General features: G+C 45.0%; 1 protein-coding gene across 2 annotated transcripts in view; it reads right to left on the reverse strand.

The window, feature by feature from the left end:
• Positions 1 to 20,004, reverse strand: part of LOC137803850 (NT-3 growth factor receptor-like) — a 145,888-nt gene that overhangs the window by 58,606 nt on the left and 67,278 nt on the right. The window contains exons 5-12 of one of the 2 annotated variants that reach the window (XM_068602648.1): positions 18,275 to 18,429; positions 17,178 to 17,320; positions 15,656 to 15,800; positions 10,401 to 10,513; positions 8,723 to 8,906; positions 8,191 to 8,214; positions 7,427 to 7,473; positions 4,820 to 4,922 (exon numbers count right to left, since the gene is read on the reverse strand). In XM_068602648.1, coding sequence (XP_068458749.1) covers positions 4,820 to 4,922; positions 7,427 to 7,473; positions 8,191 to 8,214; positions 8,723 to 8,906; positions 10,401 to 10,513; positions 15,656 to 15,800; positions 17,178 to 17,320; positions 18,275 to 18,429 — 914 coding nt within the window. The remainder of the gene's footprint in view (positions 1 to 4,819; positions 4,923 to 7,426; positions 7,474 to 8,190; positions 8,215 to 8,722; positions 8,907 to 10,400; positions 10,514 to 15,655; positions 15,801 to 17,177; positions 17,321 to 18,274; positions 18,430 to 20,004) is intronic. The other variant, XM_068602649.1, reaches the window with a different exon arrangement.

Below are 20,004 nucleotides of genomic sequence, written 5' to 3' on the forward strand. Positions count from 1 at the left end.
ACTCATGAAGCATAGACTTCTATACAACCAGAGGAGTCGCCCCCTGGTGGTCAGTTGAGAGAATACAGCTTTAACACATGAAGCATAGACTTCTATACAACCAGAGGAGTTGCCCCCTGGTGGTCAGGAGAGAGAATACAGCTTTAACACATGAAGCATAGACTTCTATACAACCAGAGGAGTCGCCCCCTGGTGGTCAGGAGAGAGAATACAGCTTTAACTCATGAAGCATAGACTTCTATACAACCAGAGGAGTCGCCCCCTGGTGGTCAGGAGAGAGAATGCAGCTTTAACACATGAAGCATATACTTCTATACAACCAGAGGAGTCGCCCCCTGGTGGTCAGTTGAGAGAATGCAGCTTTAACACATGAAGCATAGACTTCTATACAACCAGAGGAGTTGCCCCCTGGTGGTCAGAACAGAGAATGCAGCTTCAACACATGAAGCATAGACTTCTATACAACCAGAGGAGTCGTCCCCTGGTGGTCAGGAGAGAGAATGCAGCTTTAACACGTGAAGCATAGACTTCTATACAACCAGACTTATTTTTGCAAACGGAGGAGCTGCCCCCTGGTGGCCATTGCAAAGAATCCAAGTACAAGTCAGTATCTGAACCCCTTCATCCGTAGAGGTCTGCTAAAAGGGTTATGCAAAGCGTGAAGCTCGCACAGTAAAATGATAATTTGTGATAATGTTCTCGACTAAAGCTTTTCCTGCATGTGAGTTGTTGCCTTTGATAGCAGCTCACAGATCCTCCTAAAGCTTTAGAGAAGCTGGTAAATCACTCTGACCTAATTAGAGACACAACCAATTAGAGGACTTAGTCAAAGAATCAAGGTCAGTCAGGATGAGACTTTATTGTTATAATGATGGGACTCTGGAGTATTCTAATGTTTCTTCCTGTGGTGTTTCACAGCTCGCCCGTGGCTATATATCCTCGGCTAGTCGGTTTAGCCTCGGGCCAGTTGCTCACGTGGTTGCCGCAGGACAGAAAATGGCAAAAGGGCTTCCTGCCTTTCACGGCCCGGCGATGGGAATCGAAAACGTCTCCATCTCGGAGAGAAAATATCTAAATATGTAACGCAAGCTTTACGCAACGTCCGTCAAGCAATAAGAAGAGCTGCAGGTGAACTGCAGCCGAGTCCCAGAACCCTGAGGAACCCCAAATATCTCCTCACAGCCTCACTCGGCCTTCACTCCACCATTGCCCCCTTCTCTTTCCACCACTTCAATTCACCTTTGTACCACACGGTTCACACATAACGTGGCTAAAACACATGCTATCCTCTCTTCTGAAAGGCTGCGTCCATTGTAGGAAGCTACCATGGAGCGTCACGGTGATAACATCCAGGATGCAGACAGAAATGCTTCAGTGAGCTGCTGATGTTGATGCATAGCACGTAACCTCATGTGTGTCCACTACAGGATGCTAGCCTAGCTTAGCATCAAGACTGGAAGCAGGGGAAACTGCTAGCTTGGCTCTGCCCTAAGTTCATAAACGTTGAGGCTCTAGTTCAGGTTTTAAAGGTCAAATCACAATTTGGTGATCTGTATACTTCCTGCAGTGTGTTTAACGATGACCAAGCATCTTTTTCACCATCAAGATTGTCTGAATGGGGCATGCTGGGACTTAAAATGGTTGCGGGAGGATTTTGGCACGGTGTCCAAAAAGGTTAAAACTCTTTGGAGCCGAACGACTCAGAGAGGAGACTTTCAGTTGTCACAGCAACAAGGTGCGATGCAGGACTTTGATGGCTGGTGTTTTCAGCATCCCATAATGAGTCACAACTAGAAGAGCTCCACTCTTTCACACAACGCGGTCAAGAAGAGGAGGAGGAAATGTTTGGGTCAACAGCGCTTTTCATATTTTATATATATGAGTGGAGCCGTAAAGCCTGATGGGCCACGAGGCAGAAACACGTTTACCAAAGAACAGAGACGGAGAGAAGGAGGGAAGGAGAGATGGAGAGAGAAGGAGAGAGGGAGAGAGAAGGAGAGAGGGAGAGAGAAGGAGACAGAGAGATGGAGAGAGAAGGAGAGAAGGAGAGATGGAGAGAGAAGGAGAGAGGGAGAGAGAAGGGGAGATGGAGAGAGAAGGAGACAGAGAGATTGAGAGAGAAGAAGAGATGGACAGATGGAGAGATGGAGAGAGAAGGAGAGAAGGAGAGATGGAGAGATGGAGAGATGGAGAGAGAAGGAGAGAAGGAGAGATGGAGAGAGAAGGAGAGATGGAGAGAGAAGGAGAGATGGAGAGAGAAGGAGAGAGGGAGAGAGAAGGAGACAGAGAGATGGAGAGAGAAGGAGAGAAGGAGAGATGGAGAGAAGGAGAGATGGAGAGAAGGAGAGATGGAGAGATGGAGAGAGAAGGAGAGAGGGAGAGAGAAGGAGACAGAGAGATAGAGAGAAGGAGAGAAGGAGAGATGGAGAGAGAAGGAGAGATGGAGAGAAGGAGAGATGGAGAGAGAAGGAGACAGAGAGATGGAGAGAGAAGGAGAGAAGGAGAGATGGAGAGATGGAGAGAGAAGGAGAGAAGGACAGATGAAGAGATGGAGAGAGAAGGAGAGAAGGAGAGATGGAGAGATGGAGAGAGAAGGAGAGAAGGAGAGATGGAGAGAAGGAGAGATGAGAGAAGGAGAGATGGAGAGATGGAGAGAGAAGGAGAGAAGGAGAGAGAAGGAGACAGAGAGATAGAGAGAGAAGGAGAGAAGGAGAGATGGAGAGATGGAGAGAGAAGGAGAGAAGGAGAGATGGAGAGAGAAGGAGAGATGGAGAGAGAAGGAGACAGAGAGATGGAGAGAGAAGGAGAGAAGGACAGATGGAGAGATGGAGAGAGAAGGAGAGAAGGAGAGATGGAGAGAAGGAGAGATGGAGAGAAGGAGAGATGGAGAGATGGAGAGAGAAGGAGAGATGGAAAGAAGGAGAGATGGAAAGAGAAGGACAGATAAGAAGAGAAGGAGAGAAGAAGAGAGGGAGAGATGGAGATAAGAAGAGAAATAGAGAGAAGGCGAGAGAAGGAGAGAGAAGGAGACAGAGAGATGGAGAGAGGAGGAGAGAAGGAGAGATGGAGAGAGAAGGAGAGAGAAGGAGAGATGGAGAGAAAAGGAGAGTTAAGAAGAGAAGGAGAGAAGGAGAGAGGAGAGAAGGAGAGAAGGAGAGAAGGAGAGAGGAGAGAGACGGAGAGACGGCTGCTGGCTGGCAGACATGACAGACATCACTCTGTCCTGTCTGGACATTAAGAGACTTCTGCGTCTGAAGAGCAGATCACAGCTGATAAAGACGACAATATTCCTCCTGAGGAGAAAACAACGATGTCATTTCCTCCTGGAAGCGAGCAGCAGGACTCATGGAGACGTAATAGAATCACGCCGCTACGCTCGGCTCCCTCTTCTTTTTATAAAAGCATTCATTTTGGTGCGTCTGAGACTCCGTATCGGCACTCTTCATCTGTGTGTGTGTGTGTGTGTGTGTGTGTGTGTGTGTGTGTGTGTGTGTGTGCATGTGTGAAAGTGCACACTCACCCTACAGGCAGTAATGTGGGCTGGCTGTAAGGCGGCACTAAATGAACAGATGGAAGTAATCAACAGATGGTTGATATGGTGTTTCTGTGTGTGTATGCCCCTAAGACATGGGGAGTGTGTGTGTGTGTGTGTGTGTGTGTGAGAGAGAGAGAGAGAGAGAGAGAGAGAGAGAGAGAGAGAGAGAGAGAGAGAGAGAGAGAGAGAGAGCACTTTCTCCTAAAATGTAAAACATTCAATCTGATAATGAACTTTGTCATCCAAAATTCTAAATTAAAATTTGTTATAAAATATACTTCTTGAATCTTTAATGGAAATAATGGAAATAGATCAACATTAAAATTGACTGAAGCCAGAGAGAGTGTGGCATGAAAGTATATTTAGAAAGAAATTCCATATATATAATATTTCTTTTCTGTACAGTCTTTTCAAAATAAAGTTCCGTCGTCAAAGGAAACAAATTAGTTTAGACGACAAAAGTACTTAGTTAGGTTTCGGTAAAGATTGTGAAATACTTAGTTAGGTTTAGGAAACAACAAACGTATTAATTAGGTTTGGAAAAAGATCATCGTTTGGGATAAAAGATTAGAATAACATGGATAATAATAATTACAGAAGGTGCATGAAAAGAAAAGATGCCAAGCACATATTCCCTGTGCTGATGCCTTCAGGGACCTGAAGAGGACCAGTCGAGGTGAGAATCATCGCTTCATGATGACCTTCACTCTTTGTCTCGAGGTACTCGATGCCTCGTTCTTGAGATGCTCTGGATTCATGTGGAGGACATATTGACTTTACATAATAAAACACATGCGAGAGCTTTCATTCTAACTTTTAAATGTTGTACTTCAAGTCAAAACGCCTCTCATGTTATAGATTGCTGTTTACCATTTCTGGACGTTGAGACTCGGGGCGATTTTCCACTTCAGCCTCTTGAAGTGAGTGAAAGGCAATTGTGCTTTCCCATTTCCAAGCTGTGACTCGGTAAATGTGTTTGATCCTCAAGATTTCCGTCTTAAGTTGAGTTAGAATTTTTATTTGAGTGAAGACAAAATGTGCTTTCCATATTTGCACAGCTCAGAGAGAAACCTCCTCTCCATCTTCCAGCTCTTTATTATTCTTGCAACCTCTCCTTTCTGTCACTCCTTCGGCCAATAAACACATATGAACACGACCACGGTATTGACACGGCCAGACCGCTTCAGACTTCACACCTCGAAGTGAGCAAACATCACGCATGCCGGTCTGACTGAAGACTTCTTCAGTCAAGACAGAGCAACTCCATTGAGAGACACTTCTTACCTTTCATGCCAAACTTGGAGCGTCGTCCGTATTTGTTGATGAGAAGGAAGAGAACCACCAGCATCACGCAGGTGAACCCCGCCAGGCCGACTGCGATGGACACCTGCAGACCAGGGGAACCGAGGGGAACTGTGTCAGGACACTTACAAACACACAGGATGGAGTAAAGCAAGGGAGGGCATTAAACACTAGTTTTTAAGTCGTGGCACCTTTCAGTGAGTTACGGGTCTTTGCGTGTGCAAAAATAACTTTGTGCTTTTATTTTGAAGGGAATTTTTAATGCAGCAGAGTGCACTCTTTACTATGTGACTGTTTGTGATCGTTCGTCACTGTAAGCTATTGTATCGTGTATTTGGGCGGCGCTCTAGGAAGCAGCGCTCGAGTGTAAGTTTCTGGGGCTTTTATTTTGAAGAGGGAAAACGGAAAGAGAGGTGCTAAGAAAGTCAAGAAAAGTGATCCAAGAAAGACGTAAATAAAGTAGTCTCTGGCTTGGCTGAACTAACAAAGCATCGGGTTGTTTTTTTAATATTATTACACAATACTACACTAATATGACTTATAATTATCACCTCTGGCCAGATCCTCCGAAAAGTAGTAAACAATCAACTTCAACAGCCTTTGCATCACTTTGGTTGTCTAGTTACTCACTGTACATACTTGTATATATATATATATATATATATATATATATATATATATATATATATATATATATATATATATATATATATATATATATATATATATATATATACTTCATATACTGCATATACTTAGCACAATGTCCAATTTAGTACATTATGCTCATTTAGAGTCAAACAGACCATGAATCAGGAGATGCCAAAGGGGCGGGGCTACAGGGTGATTGACAGGTTGCTGCCACACATTGTTCGGTCTGAACGTGTGTTTTCGTTTTTTCAACTTGAACTCCTTCATATTGCATTTTCTTGTTCTTTTCCACAAATACCTATGTCCTTGAAAAAAAAAAAGAGAAAAAAGGACAAAAGCTAATGTCTCCTCTGAGGCCCAGCGAGTCTAAATTTCCCATTGGACCAACATTTTAAAAACAATTTGGAACAATAAAGTTCCATTTGGACCATCAGGTCAACATGCCGAGCTGAGCAGCTCAGTCTGTAGGGATTCGGGATCCCAAGGGTCAGCCGGTGGAAGTCCAACACGGTCCATGTGGGCGCTATCGAGCAAGGCAGCTGCCTGACCTCGGCGGCCATCTTTCTCTGCCCCAACAGTAACGCATGTCAATGGGTCCTGTATGTTCGGGCGTAACATCAGAAGGAACAACTCCCAGGAGGGATTATTAAGAAGTTCTTCTTCACATTCACGAGGGGAAGAACGTTTTCCAGCCTTGGGGGTATCTGTCATAGTCAGACACCTGGATGTAAAGATGCATGCAGGTATCCGTGTTTGGATAACCACAGAATTATGTAAAAGGAGGAGAAAAAAACGACACCCACACACATAACCAACCCACTACGCTCCCTCAAAGCCTTCGGCTCCAACGGTTATCTTTTCCCAGTCAATTACAGGAGAGGAAAAAAGAACTCAATTACATCTCTAACCGACTCTCAGGCTCACGGGCCACCGGGGGGTTTAGATAGCGGCGAACGGCGAGAAGCAAAGGCTGGATTAAAATAGCACTGGCCTCTTCCTGAGCTACATTTTCAGATATGTTTAGGCTTTATTTATTCATATTAGGGCTGGGCAAAGTTGAACAAATTTAACTGATTAATCGCATGATTTTTCTGCGATTAAAAACTGGTGTATTGCAGCTTTTATTTTAAAGTAATTATATCAGAACAATATTACAGGCAACAGCAAGGTAACATACATACATATATAATATATACATCTGTTTCCTTTTTTATGAACCGGCTCCAGAAGAAACATTAGTATTTCATCAGGAACAACATAAACAGTGTGTTTAGTAGTAAGGGTCCCTGTGAGGGACAAACCACTCCTTCTTTGGTCCATGTTCAGTCGGTTGCTTACCTTAAAGAGGTTAAAGACCAGCAATTGATTCACTTCATACAAAAGTAATAAGTGCTTTTCATATTTTCCAGTTCAGTTCAGTTTTTCTTCCTCAGTGCGTTGACTTTGCATGTAATCTACACGCGCGTCATATTCTCGTCGTGTTCGTTGTGAACGCAGCGTAGGGAGATTGATTGAAAGCACAAATCTTTCATGTATATCTATTAAGAAATAGACCATGTTTCATGATTTATTGGAAAGAAACCAAGCAATTACGTGTAAAATCAGACATTTAGCAACTCCATTTCGCCAAAAAGGAACAATCCTTTAAATTCATATCCACATTCTGTCTGATTTGACTTTGAGATGGTCAGGCTCCTCGCTTTGAAACGGGGAAATATTCCTCTGGTTGGTTCATTCCAACCTTAAAACATGAAGCAATGCAAGGTGATGTACTGAAGTGTGAGCGAAACGAGTCCTTTCATTTGACTCCTCTGAAAACCTCTTTTCTCCACTTGTTTTCACGTAATGTGTGTGAAACCCCACCGTGTTCAATCCCACCATCGTTACAGGCCTGGGATCAGGGCCGATGGAAGAAACACAAACACTTCAGTCACTCACCCCAAAATGGTCTTCATCGGGTTTGTGAGTCTCTGCCGTCGGGGTCACTGGTGGGACAAACACAAGAAGATCCAGTCAAGTGTTTGTAAAATCAACAGTTTGCAGGCCTGCTGCTTCTGCAGAGTCATCACAGACAACGAGGACACAGATCGATAACGAGCACAGAGCTGCAGACGAAAGGAGGTAAAAGACATAACTTAGAGATGAAAGTCATGCAATTATGTTGTTATGAGCCAGTGAACAGACAGACGCTGAACACAAGCTGTACAGTCACACAATAAATCGTTTGTTTGTAACGATCACATTTCAGGGAAAATATAAATAAAGAGAAATTAATAAGCTAATTGCTCTCAGCTGCAAAAATCATTGAGGATTGTGCGAGTGCATTGGTGCCAACAGCGATCCGTTCTTTGTGAATCTGGTGGCAACTTTATGAGCTATACGTCTGTCAAATCTAGTGCAATCCCATCCGCTTTACAAAGACAAAGAAGTATTGAGGTCACTACGAGGGTTTGCATGTATGAGCTGAAGAAGCTGTATTCAAAATAGAGCGGACCTCGCTGGTCTGTCTGTGGGAGTTCTCCGGGTCTTGAGTCAGGTCCTTTGACACAATAATATCATACAGACGATAACAAGCTAATTGTGTAAAATGCCAAAATGTGGCGGATGTCACGTTGAGGAGCTGACTCCTTCTCGACAGCCCTGACAATCTAAACCGTGATGCAGTAATGGGAAGGACAAAAACACAGAAAAACAGCACTTACCGTAATCATAGTCAGTGTATGTGTCTGTGGAGGATGAAAGAGCAGATACAAAAGGCTGTGAGACACAGACCAGGACGAGGACGCTATCTGAGCATACGTGAGGGAAAGCATAGCCGAGCGATGGAAATAGATTAATGTCGAGATTAGAGAGCAAGCATTGGGAGAAATAACAGCGTTAACGAGAGCGTCGCCTGCGGTCTAAAAATATAACTTGGTTCCCCGCGTCCTCGTTTACACTTCGGCTAAATATACAAGCTACACGGCAGCGATGAGGAGAGGGATGGCGCCTCGACAAGGCGTCGACCTCGCAGACATCCACGCCTGAGCGACACAATCCGATGCAATGGATCAGACCGAATGACGCACAACCCCAAGAAAACACAGCGCCTCCAGCCGGGGGTGTCGGGGTCACTCCAGAGCGTCTTCCGACGGATCTGAAGTGACCGATTATCGACCGAATATGTGCGGTTTTCGACACTGAAAGTGAAAATCATGGGTTCAGTTGCAGATACATGATGCGGCACCAACTCACAGTCGAAGGGCTTGTCCAGGAAGTGCCCGTACACGCTGCTGGTGGCCACTCCCAGGTAGTTGCTGGCCGTCAGAGTGTAGTTGCCGTTGTTGTGGTGCGTCGGGTTCTTGAAGGTCAAGCAGCCCTCGATGTAGTCCTGATAAATGTCCATGTCTGGACGCACATACTCGGTGTGGGATATTTCCTGGAAGGGACAGAACAAATGAACGGTGACATCCTGCTATGAAGCCCTGAGGAACGTCCTCTTACAGAATGAAAACAGATTTCTTCTTCTGAAGATTCTGAAGTATTATCTTGGACCAGTGGTTCCCAAGCTTTATTTTAGTCTGTCCTATAAAAGCCACCCAACTGCCCTAACAGAACCTACCAGAACCTCCATGAACCTCCATCAACTATCAGAACTACCAGAACCTACATGAACCTATCAAAACATACATAAACCTTCATGAACCTACATAAACTGTCAGAACTACCAAAACATACCAGAACTACTAGAACTACCTGAACCTACATGAACCTTCCAGAACTACCAGAACATACCAGAAGATACAAGAACCAGAACATACCAGAACTTACCAGAACTACCAGAACATACCAGAACTACCAGAATCTACCAGAACCTATAAGAACTACCAGAACATAACAGAACTACCAGAACAAACCAGAACCTTCCAGAACTACCAAAACCTACATGAACCTACCAGAACTACCAGAAGATACCAGAAACTACCAAAACTACCAGAACATACCAGAACTATGAGAACCTACTAGAACCTACAAGAACTACCAGAACCTACAAGAATACCAGAACATAACAGAACTAACAGAACAAATCAGAACCTTCCAGAACTACCAGAACCTACATGAACCTACCAGAACTACCAGAAGATACCAGAACCTACCAAAACTACCAGAACATACCAGAACTATGAGAACCTACCAGAACCTACAAGAACTACCAGAACCTACAAGAATACCAGAACATAACAGAACTAACAGAACATACCAGAAACTACATGAACCTACCAGAACTACCAGAAGATACCAGAACCTACCAAAACTACCAGAACATACCAGAACTATGAGAACCTACCAGAACCTACAAGAATACCAGAACATAACAGAACTAACAGAACCTACTAGAACATACCAGAAACTACATGAACCTACCAGAACTACCAGAAGATACCAGAACCTACCAAAACCACCAGAACATACCAGAACTATGAGAACCTACCAGAACCTACAAGAACTACCAGAACATAACAGAACTACCAGAACCTACCAGAACATACCAGAACCTACCAGAACTACCAGAACCTACCAGAACCTACCGGAACGACCAGAACCTACTTGTAAACGGAGGTGAATCAGTGTAAACCAATAAAAAACATTGAAACGGTGAAAGTCTTACTTTTCCTATGAACCAGTGATTCTGCTGGGCTTCGTGAAGCTGGCCCGCAAGAACCAAAATATGCGACAACACATTTGAGGAATACGCTAACACGTCCCCTCGCTTCGAACCCTGCTGCCCACTGGTCACTGAATGCTAAGCTAACAGCTAACATGGATTCGTTCTCACCCTGCCAACCGCTTGTGAATGAACGTGCTTGGAGTACTGAAATACTTCAACTTTAGGAGCCAGGCCCTGCAGGTCGGGCCGTGGGTTGAAACACACCTTGTCTCTGTAGAACCACTGCAGCGTGGGGTGGGGCGACCCCCGCACGGTGAACTCGATGCAGGTGTCATGGCGGCGCTCGGGCTCCTTCAGCTTCACGATGGAGGGAGGAACTGGAGCAGAGCGGAGGGCAGAAGCAGAGGATGTCAGTGCACCTGCACGACAAGTGAAGCTTTTATTGTCGGCCATTACTGGATGTGTTGAGGCAGCACGTGAGAGGAAACGGATGAGGATGAACCAAAAAGAAGAGACCTTGATTATCTTTTTGAATATGCCCGTCTCGTCACAATCTGTTCCCATCGATTGGGATGTGTGTGTGTGTGTGTGTGTGTGTGTGTGTGTGTGTGTGTGTGTTCCTGCTCTCGTGTTTCTCTCTGTTTGCAGACAAAGCGGTGAGCGAATGCAAACACAGTTTTTGACGGTGTCATCGTCCTTCAGCCCACGCTGAGAAATGTAAAACCAGAGGAAGACGATCGCCGCTGTTACACGTTCCACCACAAATGCAATTCATCCTCTCGAGTGTACACACACACACACACACACACACACACACACACACACACACACACACACACACACACAGTGTAGCTGGCACTCACTACACAAACCGGCCAGCTACTTCCTGTTTTTTTGTTGTTGTTTTTTACATTTTTTCGCACACTTCAAACAATAAAAATAAAATTACAATAGAGATAAATGAATATAAAAGTGCAGGAAGAGACAAAAAGCCAACTGGGCTTATTTGAAGCCTCCACCTATTAAAGTCAAAACAAAACTAAATAACAGCTAATACAAAACTAATAACAGCCAATAAAAACTAATAACAGCTAATACAAAACTAATAACAGCTAATACACTAACTAATAACAGCTAATACACGAAAGACATGAACACTAATACATAAACAAAAAGAAAACAAACTAAAAAACCTTTTACAAAACAGGAATTACAGTTTCTTTCAGGCTTTTTTTTAAACATTTAATAGAAGGACATTTCTTTGTTAAGTGGGAAAAGTCGTTCCATAATTTGGTTCCATGAAATCTAATAGAAAATTGACCCCTGCTAGTCAGTAATTTAGGAGGATGAAGATTTGAAGATTGAGTAAGAATGAATCTGTGAATTTACTTTAAAGAAGGTCTTGAAATGATTAAGGATATTTCCTTTACCTAAAATAATCTTATACATGAAAAGGTAGACCGCTCTTTCTTTCCTTCTTTGTTCATGAAGATCCAGCAGAAGCGTCTTGAGGCATGAACACCTACATCGGCCCTTCGAAGAGCCAACGCAGGTCTGTTTCTCATCCTTTGCAAAAGGTTGTGCATGCGTGAGCCTCTGAAGCGTGAACACACAATACTGTAAGCGGAAAAAGATTGAAGTTGGTGCTGAGGCTGACGCTGGAGGAAAGGTCACGAGGTATGAAATATGGAAAGGTATCAACTGGGCAACATGAATGTGATTCTGTTTCATAATGTGTGGGCGATTGGATCGTGATATTTTTTTTGCCGCTCGAGTAAAGGTCAGAGGTCACCGAATTCATGAGAACCATTGAAGAGCATTTACATCCAGAGTAAAGTTAAAGGTAATCTTGTGATCAGGGTCGAAGGCTTATGGATATGTTTGGTATGATATGATGGTTTCTGCCTACTTGAGGTTACCGATTGAATTGATCAAATTCCACCAAAAATACTTTTATAGAACGAAACATTCTGCTTTGATCCTTATTTGTTGATGTTTCGTCTTTCAAAAACGATTAATCGCCGTGATGAAGACTTTCCCGATTACCGATTGTAATCGAATGTAAACAAAAAAATAGAAAGACAAGACAGCCATGTGCATAACGTCAACTGCTCTTCCTCTTCTCAGTCTCCTCTACTCTTCCTCTCTTTCGTTTTGTAAAATGTGAAAACATTGGAGGTTTGTGCTGATAATGTGGAAACCATCTCTGATGCACATCCACGCACACACAGGAGAGTGCTTCACTCTGTTGACAGGTTGCATTTGTCATGTTTTGAAGACAAAATCAGTGATTTGTCACGGTTTGTTTCTGGGCTGCATGCAGCTTGACCTTTTCCCTTACAAAGCAAACCCATAATTATATTCCGCGGGCGAAGCATCGCTGTAATTATTATCCGTTACTTCCAGTCAGAAGGGAGGCCGCCTCTGCTGAAGCGACTTCCTGCAGAAGCGCTCGCTGCTCTCGGGTGGTCCGATAAGCGGGCCGACGTCGGCTTCAGGCCGAGGCGTGGACGAATGGGATGTAAGGACGGCGGCCGGCCATGTGCTCGATTTCTGAGCAGAAGGGACGGGGCTGATGAACGGCACTCACACGGAGGCAGCGAGGATGCAGCACGGGAGGTCAGCTGTGAGGTCTCCTCACGCAGCAGCACCGTCAAGACAAGACGAGGGACAAAGACAACAGCAGAGAACAACAAGGACGAAGGCCGGCCGGCGCAAAGGACGAAGGCCGGACGGCGCAAAGGACGGCGCGAAGGACAAAGGACGGCGCGAAGGACGAAGGACTGCGCGAAGGGCGAAGGGCGAAGGCCGGCCGGCCGGCGCGAAGGACGAAGGCCGGTCGGCCGGCGCGAAGGACGAAGGACAGCCGGCACGAAGGACGGCACGAAGGACGGCACGAAGGACGGCGCGAAGGACGGCGCGAAGGACGAAGGCCGGCGCCAAGGCCATAACAGTGTTCAGCAAATAGGTCGCGAGAGAGAAAACACCTCGGATCACTGAAGCCAAGGCACACCAACAGATGTGCGTTCGCCTTAAGTGTCGATAGACAGCTTCTTTTTTTGGGGGGGATGTCTAAAGAAAATTGTAAACTCCTGTCAGCAAGACAGGAAATCAGCCAAATTTGTAGAAGACAGGGTTGACATAAGTCAGAGATGCTCACACAGACCGGTGAGCCAGCAGCAAATGTGTGGTTAGCTGTGGCGTCGCTCAAATCCTGGTGTTGTTGGGCCGCGGTGTATTCTGGGAGAGCCCCGCCCCTCCTGCGGTGTGTGTGCTTTCATGTGTGTGGGTTCATGTGTTTCAGTTACGGTGCTGAATGCAATCCATATTTTTGTGTCGGCAACATTTTGGCGAAACTGTGTTCATAAAATGTAACGAATAACGACACATATTGCAGAAATGTAGTAAATGGAGTAAAAGTACAGATAATACCTGCAAAATGTAACTGAGTAAAAGTAAAAACTATGCACTATTATTTTTACTCAAGTAAAGTACAGATACGTAAAAATGTACTTAAGTACAGTAACGAAGTAAAAATACTTTGTTACATTCCACCACTGTTAGCAACACAGGAGATCTGACATTCTGGCAACTAGAGTTGGCGAACGCCCTTGCAAACTGGTTTTTTCGCTCAATGCGGCTGTCGTCTGAGTTCATATCAAATATGAACTCATGATGCAAAAATACACCCAATCTGCTTCCATCCATCCAAACGTTTCACTCCCTTCTCCTTCTCTTTAGTGTGTACCAGCGGCCGGCATGCATATTGTATGCACGCCTCATTGCCCGTCTCTCATCCCTATTGACTGCATCCCTGTTACTGTATCATTACACGCGTACCCAACGGCTCGTCTCATGAATCAATAAGTAATCCAACTGTGTCCTGATGCACACGAGAGCCGCTCGGCTGTAATGTGATGAATATGTTGTGCTGTGACTCGTCGGTCATGCCGGCCCTGCACATTAAAACTACCGGAGCTTCAAATGATTCCATAATCCAAACGTAGTGAGCTCATGGAGGCAGCGAGCACAATGTGGGCTCATGCTGCTTACCCTCAAGTTTCCAGTCCAGAGCCAATCAGAGTGCATCTTCCCCTCATTGGCCCTGTTTCAATTCAAGCCTCTGGGTGAAGTGAGATATCTGCACGATGCGCAGGTGGAGGACAGATCTGTGCATCCGTGAGTGCGTCACATTCTCGTGCCGGGTCCCTGCCAGCGTTGCGGAATAATCGTAGGAGCTCTGGCGACGACGCAACGATCCCACGGCTGCTTTTGTGTGCCACGTTCCCGTGGAATTAATTACTGCAGAGTGGACAGAAGTGTCTCCTATAAAGGGCCAGCCTGTGGGATCTGGCGCCATCTGCTGGTGAGGTGGCGGATTGCAACCAACTGAAACTTCTCCCGTGGCGCTCGAGGAGAACGCTGTTAAAGGCGCGTGTGAAGACGTCAACGGCTCGTTCTCAGGAAACACAACGAGTATGATTGCCAAGCAGTATATGTTAAAGAAAACACACGTATTAAAAGCATATTCCATTTCTGTGAATAGATACCCCTAAAAGGTGCACGCAGATTTAAATTGAACCACTGACACGTGTGTCCCTTGTATGTTCTGAATAGTATGCAGCGTATAAATACTATATATAATAACTATATTAAAGCATGAGGCCGTTAATATTAATGCTTTTTTTATTCTCATCAAACCCAATGTGCAGGCCAAACCAACCAGGGAATGTATCTATTCATAATGTGCATTCACCACAGGAGTACCAGGTGACATGTCCTCATTACCATGAGCACGCACACACACACACACACACACACACACACACACACACACACACACACACTGAGGTTCACCTGCCTCCATCCTGCTGCTGAAACATAGTGGAGACAGAATGTGGATCACTCCGCCGCTGAAAATAGTCCCCAACAAATGGATTTTATACTCTTGTTTGAAAAACATTTGATAAAAACATCAGTGACCAGCCGACATAAAAAGCAAATTCTGAATAAAAGTAATGAATAAAAAAAGGAAACAGTGGTCTTATTGGCCCTGAGAGCCACAAAACGTTGGCAAAAAGTGCTCATGTATCACAAATAACAAATACATACAATGACTTGACCATGTTACATGATACAAAAAGAGAAATGTTGATTTCTTTCAAAAGGTTGAATGAATAAGATGCTGTAATGAGAGCGACCTGCTGGTGGCGCTGCGCTCTACCGGGTCATGTGACAGGATGATTAATCACACACATTCACGCAAACAAGCTCTTTCTGTAGGTCACATGAATGCAAACACACACACACACACACACACACACACACACACACACACGCTCTGTAGGTCATATGTTTATGTGCTGTAATGATGATGGATGGGCCTGTTGATCGATATGATAACACTAATAAGTGTTTTCCTACAGTCTCCACAGAAGACGTTACAGCAAAGAGAACGGAGGAGCACTCGTGTGTGTGTGTGTGTGTGTGTGTGTGTGTGTGTGTGTGTGTGTACTCACAGTGCACAGTAAACAGGACGGAGGCGTTGGTCATGCCCACGATGTTGGTGGCGGTGCAGGTCAGCAGGAAGTTGTTGTCCTCGCGGCTCACATTGACCAGCGTGATCTTGATGGAGTGGATGCTGTTGTTCTCGTAGACTCTGGCCTGCGAGGACACACGCGTGTGGAGCAGAGACACGGCTTCAGCAACACGGCTGTCAGCAACACGGCTTCAGCAACATCATGCTGCGTTGGCGTTGAGGACGTGTGCCTGTGACGTTACCCTGAGCTCCACCAGCAAGGTGGAGCTCAGGGTAACGTGGTGCAAGGCCAGCTGTGGAGGGAAACCACAACACTGACATGTTGTCCTCTACGATGTCACTCCCACCAGCTGGAGCTTCATAAAACAAGAGCTGGACGCTCAGTGAGCCGTGTGTTTCTGCTGGAGAGCAAAGTGTTGAAGTGTGATGTCGACAGACGCACATCAGATACATCAACTACATCTACATCAACTACATCTACATCTACTACATCTACATCTACTACATCTACATCTACTACATCTACTACATCTACTACATCTACTACACCTACTACATCTACTACATCTACATCTACTACATCTACTACATCTACATCTACATCTACTACATCTACATCTACTACATCTACATCTACTACATCTACTACATCTACTACATCTACTACACCTACTACATCTACTACATCTACATCTACTACATCTACTACATCTACATCTACTACATCTACTACATCTACTACACCTACTACATCTACTACATCTACTACATCTACTACATCTACTACATCTACTACATCTACATCTACTACATCTACTACACCTACTACATCTACTACATCTACTACACCTACTACACCTACTACATCTACTACATCTACTACACCTACTACACCTACTACATCTACTACATCTACTCAAATACATCAACTACATCTACATCTACTACATCTACTCAAATACATCTACTACATCTAGATCTACTACATCTACATCGACTACATCTACTCAAATACATCTACTACATCTACATCTACTACATCTACATCAACTACATCTACTCAAATACATCTACTAAATCAACCACATCAGATACATCAACTACATTTAATACATCTACTACATCAACTCCATCTACTACATCTACTACATATACATCAACTACATTTACTACATCAACTACATCTACTCAAATACATCAACTGCATCTACTACATCTACTACACCTACAACATCTACATCTACTATATCTACAACATCTACATCTACTATATCTACATCAACCACATCTACTACATCAACTCAATTACATCTACTACATCAGATACATCTACTACATCTACTACATCAGATACATCTACTACATCAGATACATCTACTACATCAGATACATCTACTACATCCACTACTGCCAGCAGCGTGCTGCTATCACATGCAACATGCAGCAGAACAAGTCTGGTGTGTGTGTGTGTGTGTGTGTGTGTCTGTGTGTGTCCTCCCTACGTCTTGTGAATTGATGGAGTGCAACCCGTTCACCGGCCAGTCCACCTCGGGTAACGGGGATCCGGAGCCGTTGCAGATGGCCGTCACTCGGTCGCCCTCCACCACCGTGAGGTTGCTGTGGCTGACGCTGATGTCTGGCAGGTCTGGGAGACGGAGAGAGGGAGCGTCACGCCGGCCCCGGGAACGCTGGGATGTAAGGCTCCGGGGGGGAGCCCGTTGGCTCCGGTGGGGAGCCAACGGGCTCCGAGCCAAAGTCATTTTGTGTGTGTGGTTTATTAAAACTAGGAATATTTACAATAACTGTTATCATATAAACTCATAACCAGCAGCCAGAATCCACAGCTGTGTGTGTGTGTGTGTGTGTGTGTGTGTGTGTGTGTGTGTGTGTGTGTGCGGTATGCCGGTTTCAGGATTGAACTGAAAGTTGACATTCTCTGTTGTCGAGTCACAAAATGTAATTTTAGGATGTTTTCAGGAATCATCAAGAATCAATAAACCGACGGTTTGAATCCTGTCGCATCGTCAGCGCTGTCTGATCTCAGCGGGACTTTTTTTAAATGATTCGCTGGCTTCTCAGTAGAGGTTATGAGGCTCTAACGAGCGATCTTTATTAGTTTATTATTTATTCACAGTAAAGTTACGTCGGTTTGACGGAGGGAAAGGTTAAGATTTATACCTTAAGATTATAATCTAACTTTTGAGCCACAGGTCGTTTACTCAATACAATACAGTAATATGTACTCTTCCAGTTATAACCATCATGCAATTCCACTTTGTCATTTTATAAATGTACACTTGTTATTGTTCCAAACTGTGTGTCACAAAGTGTTGTGTTGTGTTGTTCAACCCTGCTGAAGAGCGTTAGTTGTGGCTTATCAAGTGTTGTTATGAAGTTAAACCTAAAGTTTGAACCATGGAGTTATAACACATAACTATCCTGCTGCGCTTTCTAGATTAACCTGTGAAAAAATAATGATGCTTCCTGCACTCGTTGCCACACCACACAGCCCTAGCGTGTGTGTGTGTGTGTGTGTGTGTGTGTGTGTGTGTGTGCGTGTGTGTGTGTGTGTGTGTGAGAGAGCACTCTTTAAACTCACCACAGCTGCTGATGTTCATGTCCTGCAGCAGCATCCTGGTGTCTCCGTCAGCGCAGTACAGCTGCTGGCTGCTAAGCCCCGCCTCCCCTCGCTGTTGCCATAGCTGCAGCCAGCGGATCTCACAGCCGCAGTCGAACACCACCTCCTCCAGATGCCTGCAGGGAGGACGACAGGAGACACCGGGCCGCATTAGCCGGGCGTGATAAATCTCAACGTTCACCTTCAGACTGGACACCTGGAGGAGGGGAGGGGAGGGGGGAGGGGGCGGAGCCACCGTGTACCCGAGACCACCTTCCATTCCACCCTTGTTAGGTGAAGTGATGGGGGACACCTTCAGCACCACCACCCCCTCCCCTTTCTCCCCCCCTCCCCCCTCACACACACACACACACACACACACTGATGAGACCCGGGATTTCCCAGTGGGCCTGAACTGCTCTGGCCCAAAGTACACACTGCTGAAATGGACTGAGAGAGTGACAGGAAGTGGATGTACACATAAAGGAAGGAGTAAATCACAGCACTTCATCCCACACACACACACACACGCACACACACACATAAATCCTGGAATGAATGGAGGCTCACAGATTGGTGATTATGCAACACCCCAGAGCGGTGGTGTTTTTTGTGTGTGTTTGTGTGTGTGTATTTTGTGTGTTCATTCTGGTAGAATGAGTCAGCTCAGTCACCAGTCTAGAATACACACTTCTCCTCCGTCATCAGCTGGCATCTCTGATCGTTTTGGTTCCTTCCGACAGGAGAAAAGAGAAATGACTGCTGGAAAACAACCTCCTTAAATAAAAACACTTGATGTACATTTCATAAGACAAAAAACAATAATCAACATTGTCAGTGTCACACGAGACGCTTTGTGGACCCATTTATATTCCTAAAGGCCTTTGTGAACCTAGGGGAGGTTAATTTAACCTTAACATTAAGGAAATACCAGAGTTTGCACAGTGAAACTGAAAAGCTATGTGAGCTGGAACACGAGCAGGACCAGGATGTGGCAGTCGGAGGGACAGGAAGTGTTGGTCCACACGACTGGAAGCTATTTCATTGAATTCCTTGAAATGGGATAACTACATGTGAGTTCCCTCCGGTAAACAGCTACGGATCGTAAATATCGAGGGCTTTTATTGTGAAAGGTAAGAACGGACAGCGTGAATTTGATCTGCGCTGGTTTGCCGTCTGGGTTCGGGCTCCTGAGCCTCCATGTTGTTGATTTATACACCTCATGAGTGAATGAAACCTTTTCACGAGGAAATATTAGCATTGCGCGAGATATTCGGTGGTGTTTCTATATTCTATCGGCCTTCTTCTGCTTTTATGGAGAATCAAGAGCCTTCAAGCATGCATAAAACAAGGTTATGACCCAGTGCTGACCGCTCACTGACGATCAAAGACAAAGTCCAAAGGAACCAACCACATGGCGACCGGAGATGTGACACAACTTGTGACACAACTTGTGTCACACATGGATCTAATCGCCTTGCTGTGCCTTTACTGAGGGAGGACTTTAGTTTGCACAACCAGAAGTCTGCTTTGGAAAGCACGAACAAAGTGTTTGACCAACTGATCAACGCCGCCATTTCTCTGAGAAGAAAAGTCTCAAACGTTTGATTAATTTGGTCAACGAGAACCAACCAGATGGGCCGCTTCTCCAGCTCCAAAGCTGCTGATCCCCATGAACGGATGCAGACAGCAGCTTGGTCAGCCTTCGATGG

Source organism: Clinocottus analis, unplaced genomic scaffold (genome assembly GCF_023055335.1).
Source record: "Clinocottus analis isolate CAN_PGR_092001 unplaced genomic scaffold, fCliAna1.0.p SCAF_6, whole genome shotgun sequence".
In the NCBI taxonomy this organism is placed as follows: Eukaryota; Metazoa; Chordata; class Actinopteri; order Perciformes; family Cottidae; genus Clinocottus; species Clinocottus analis.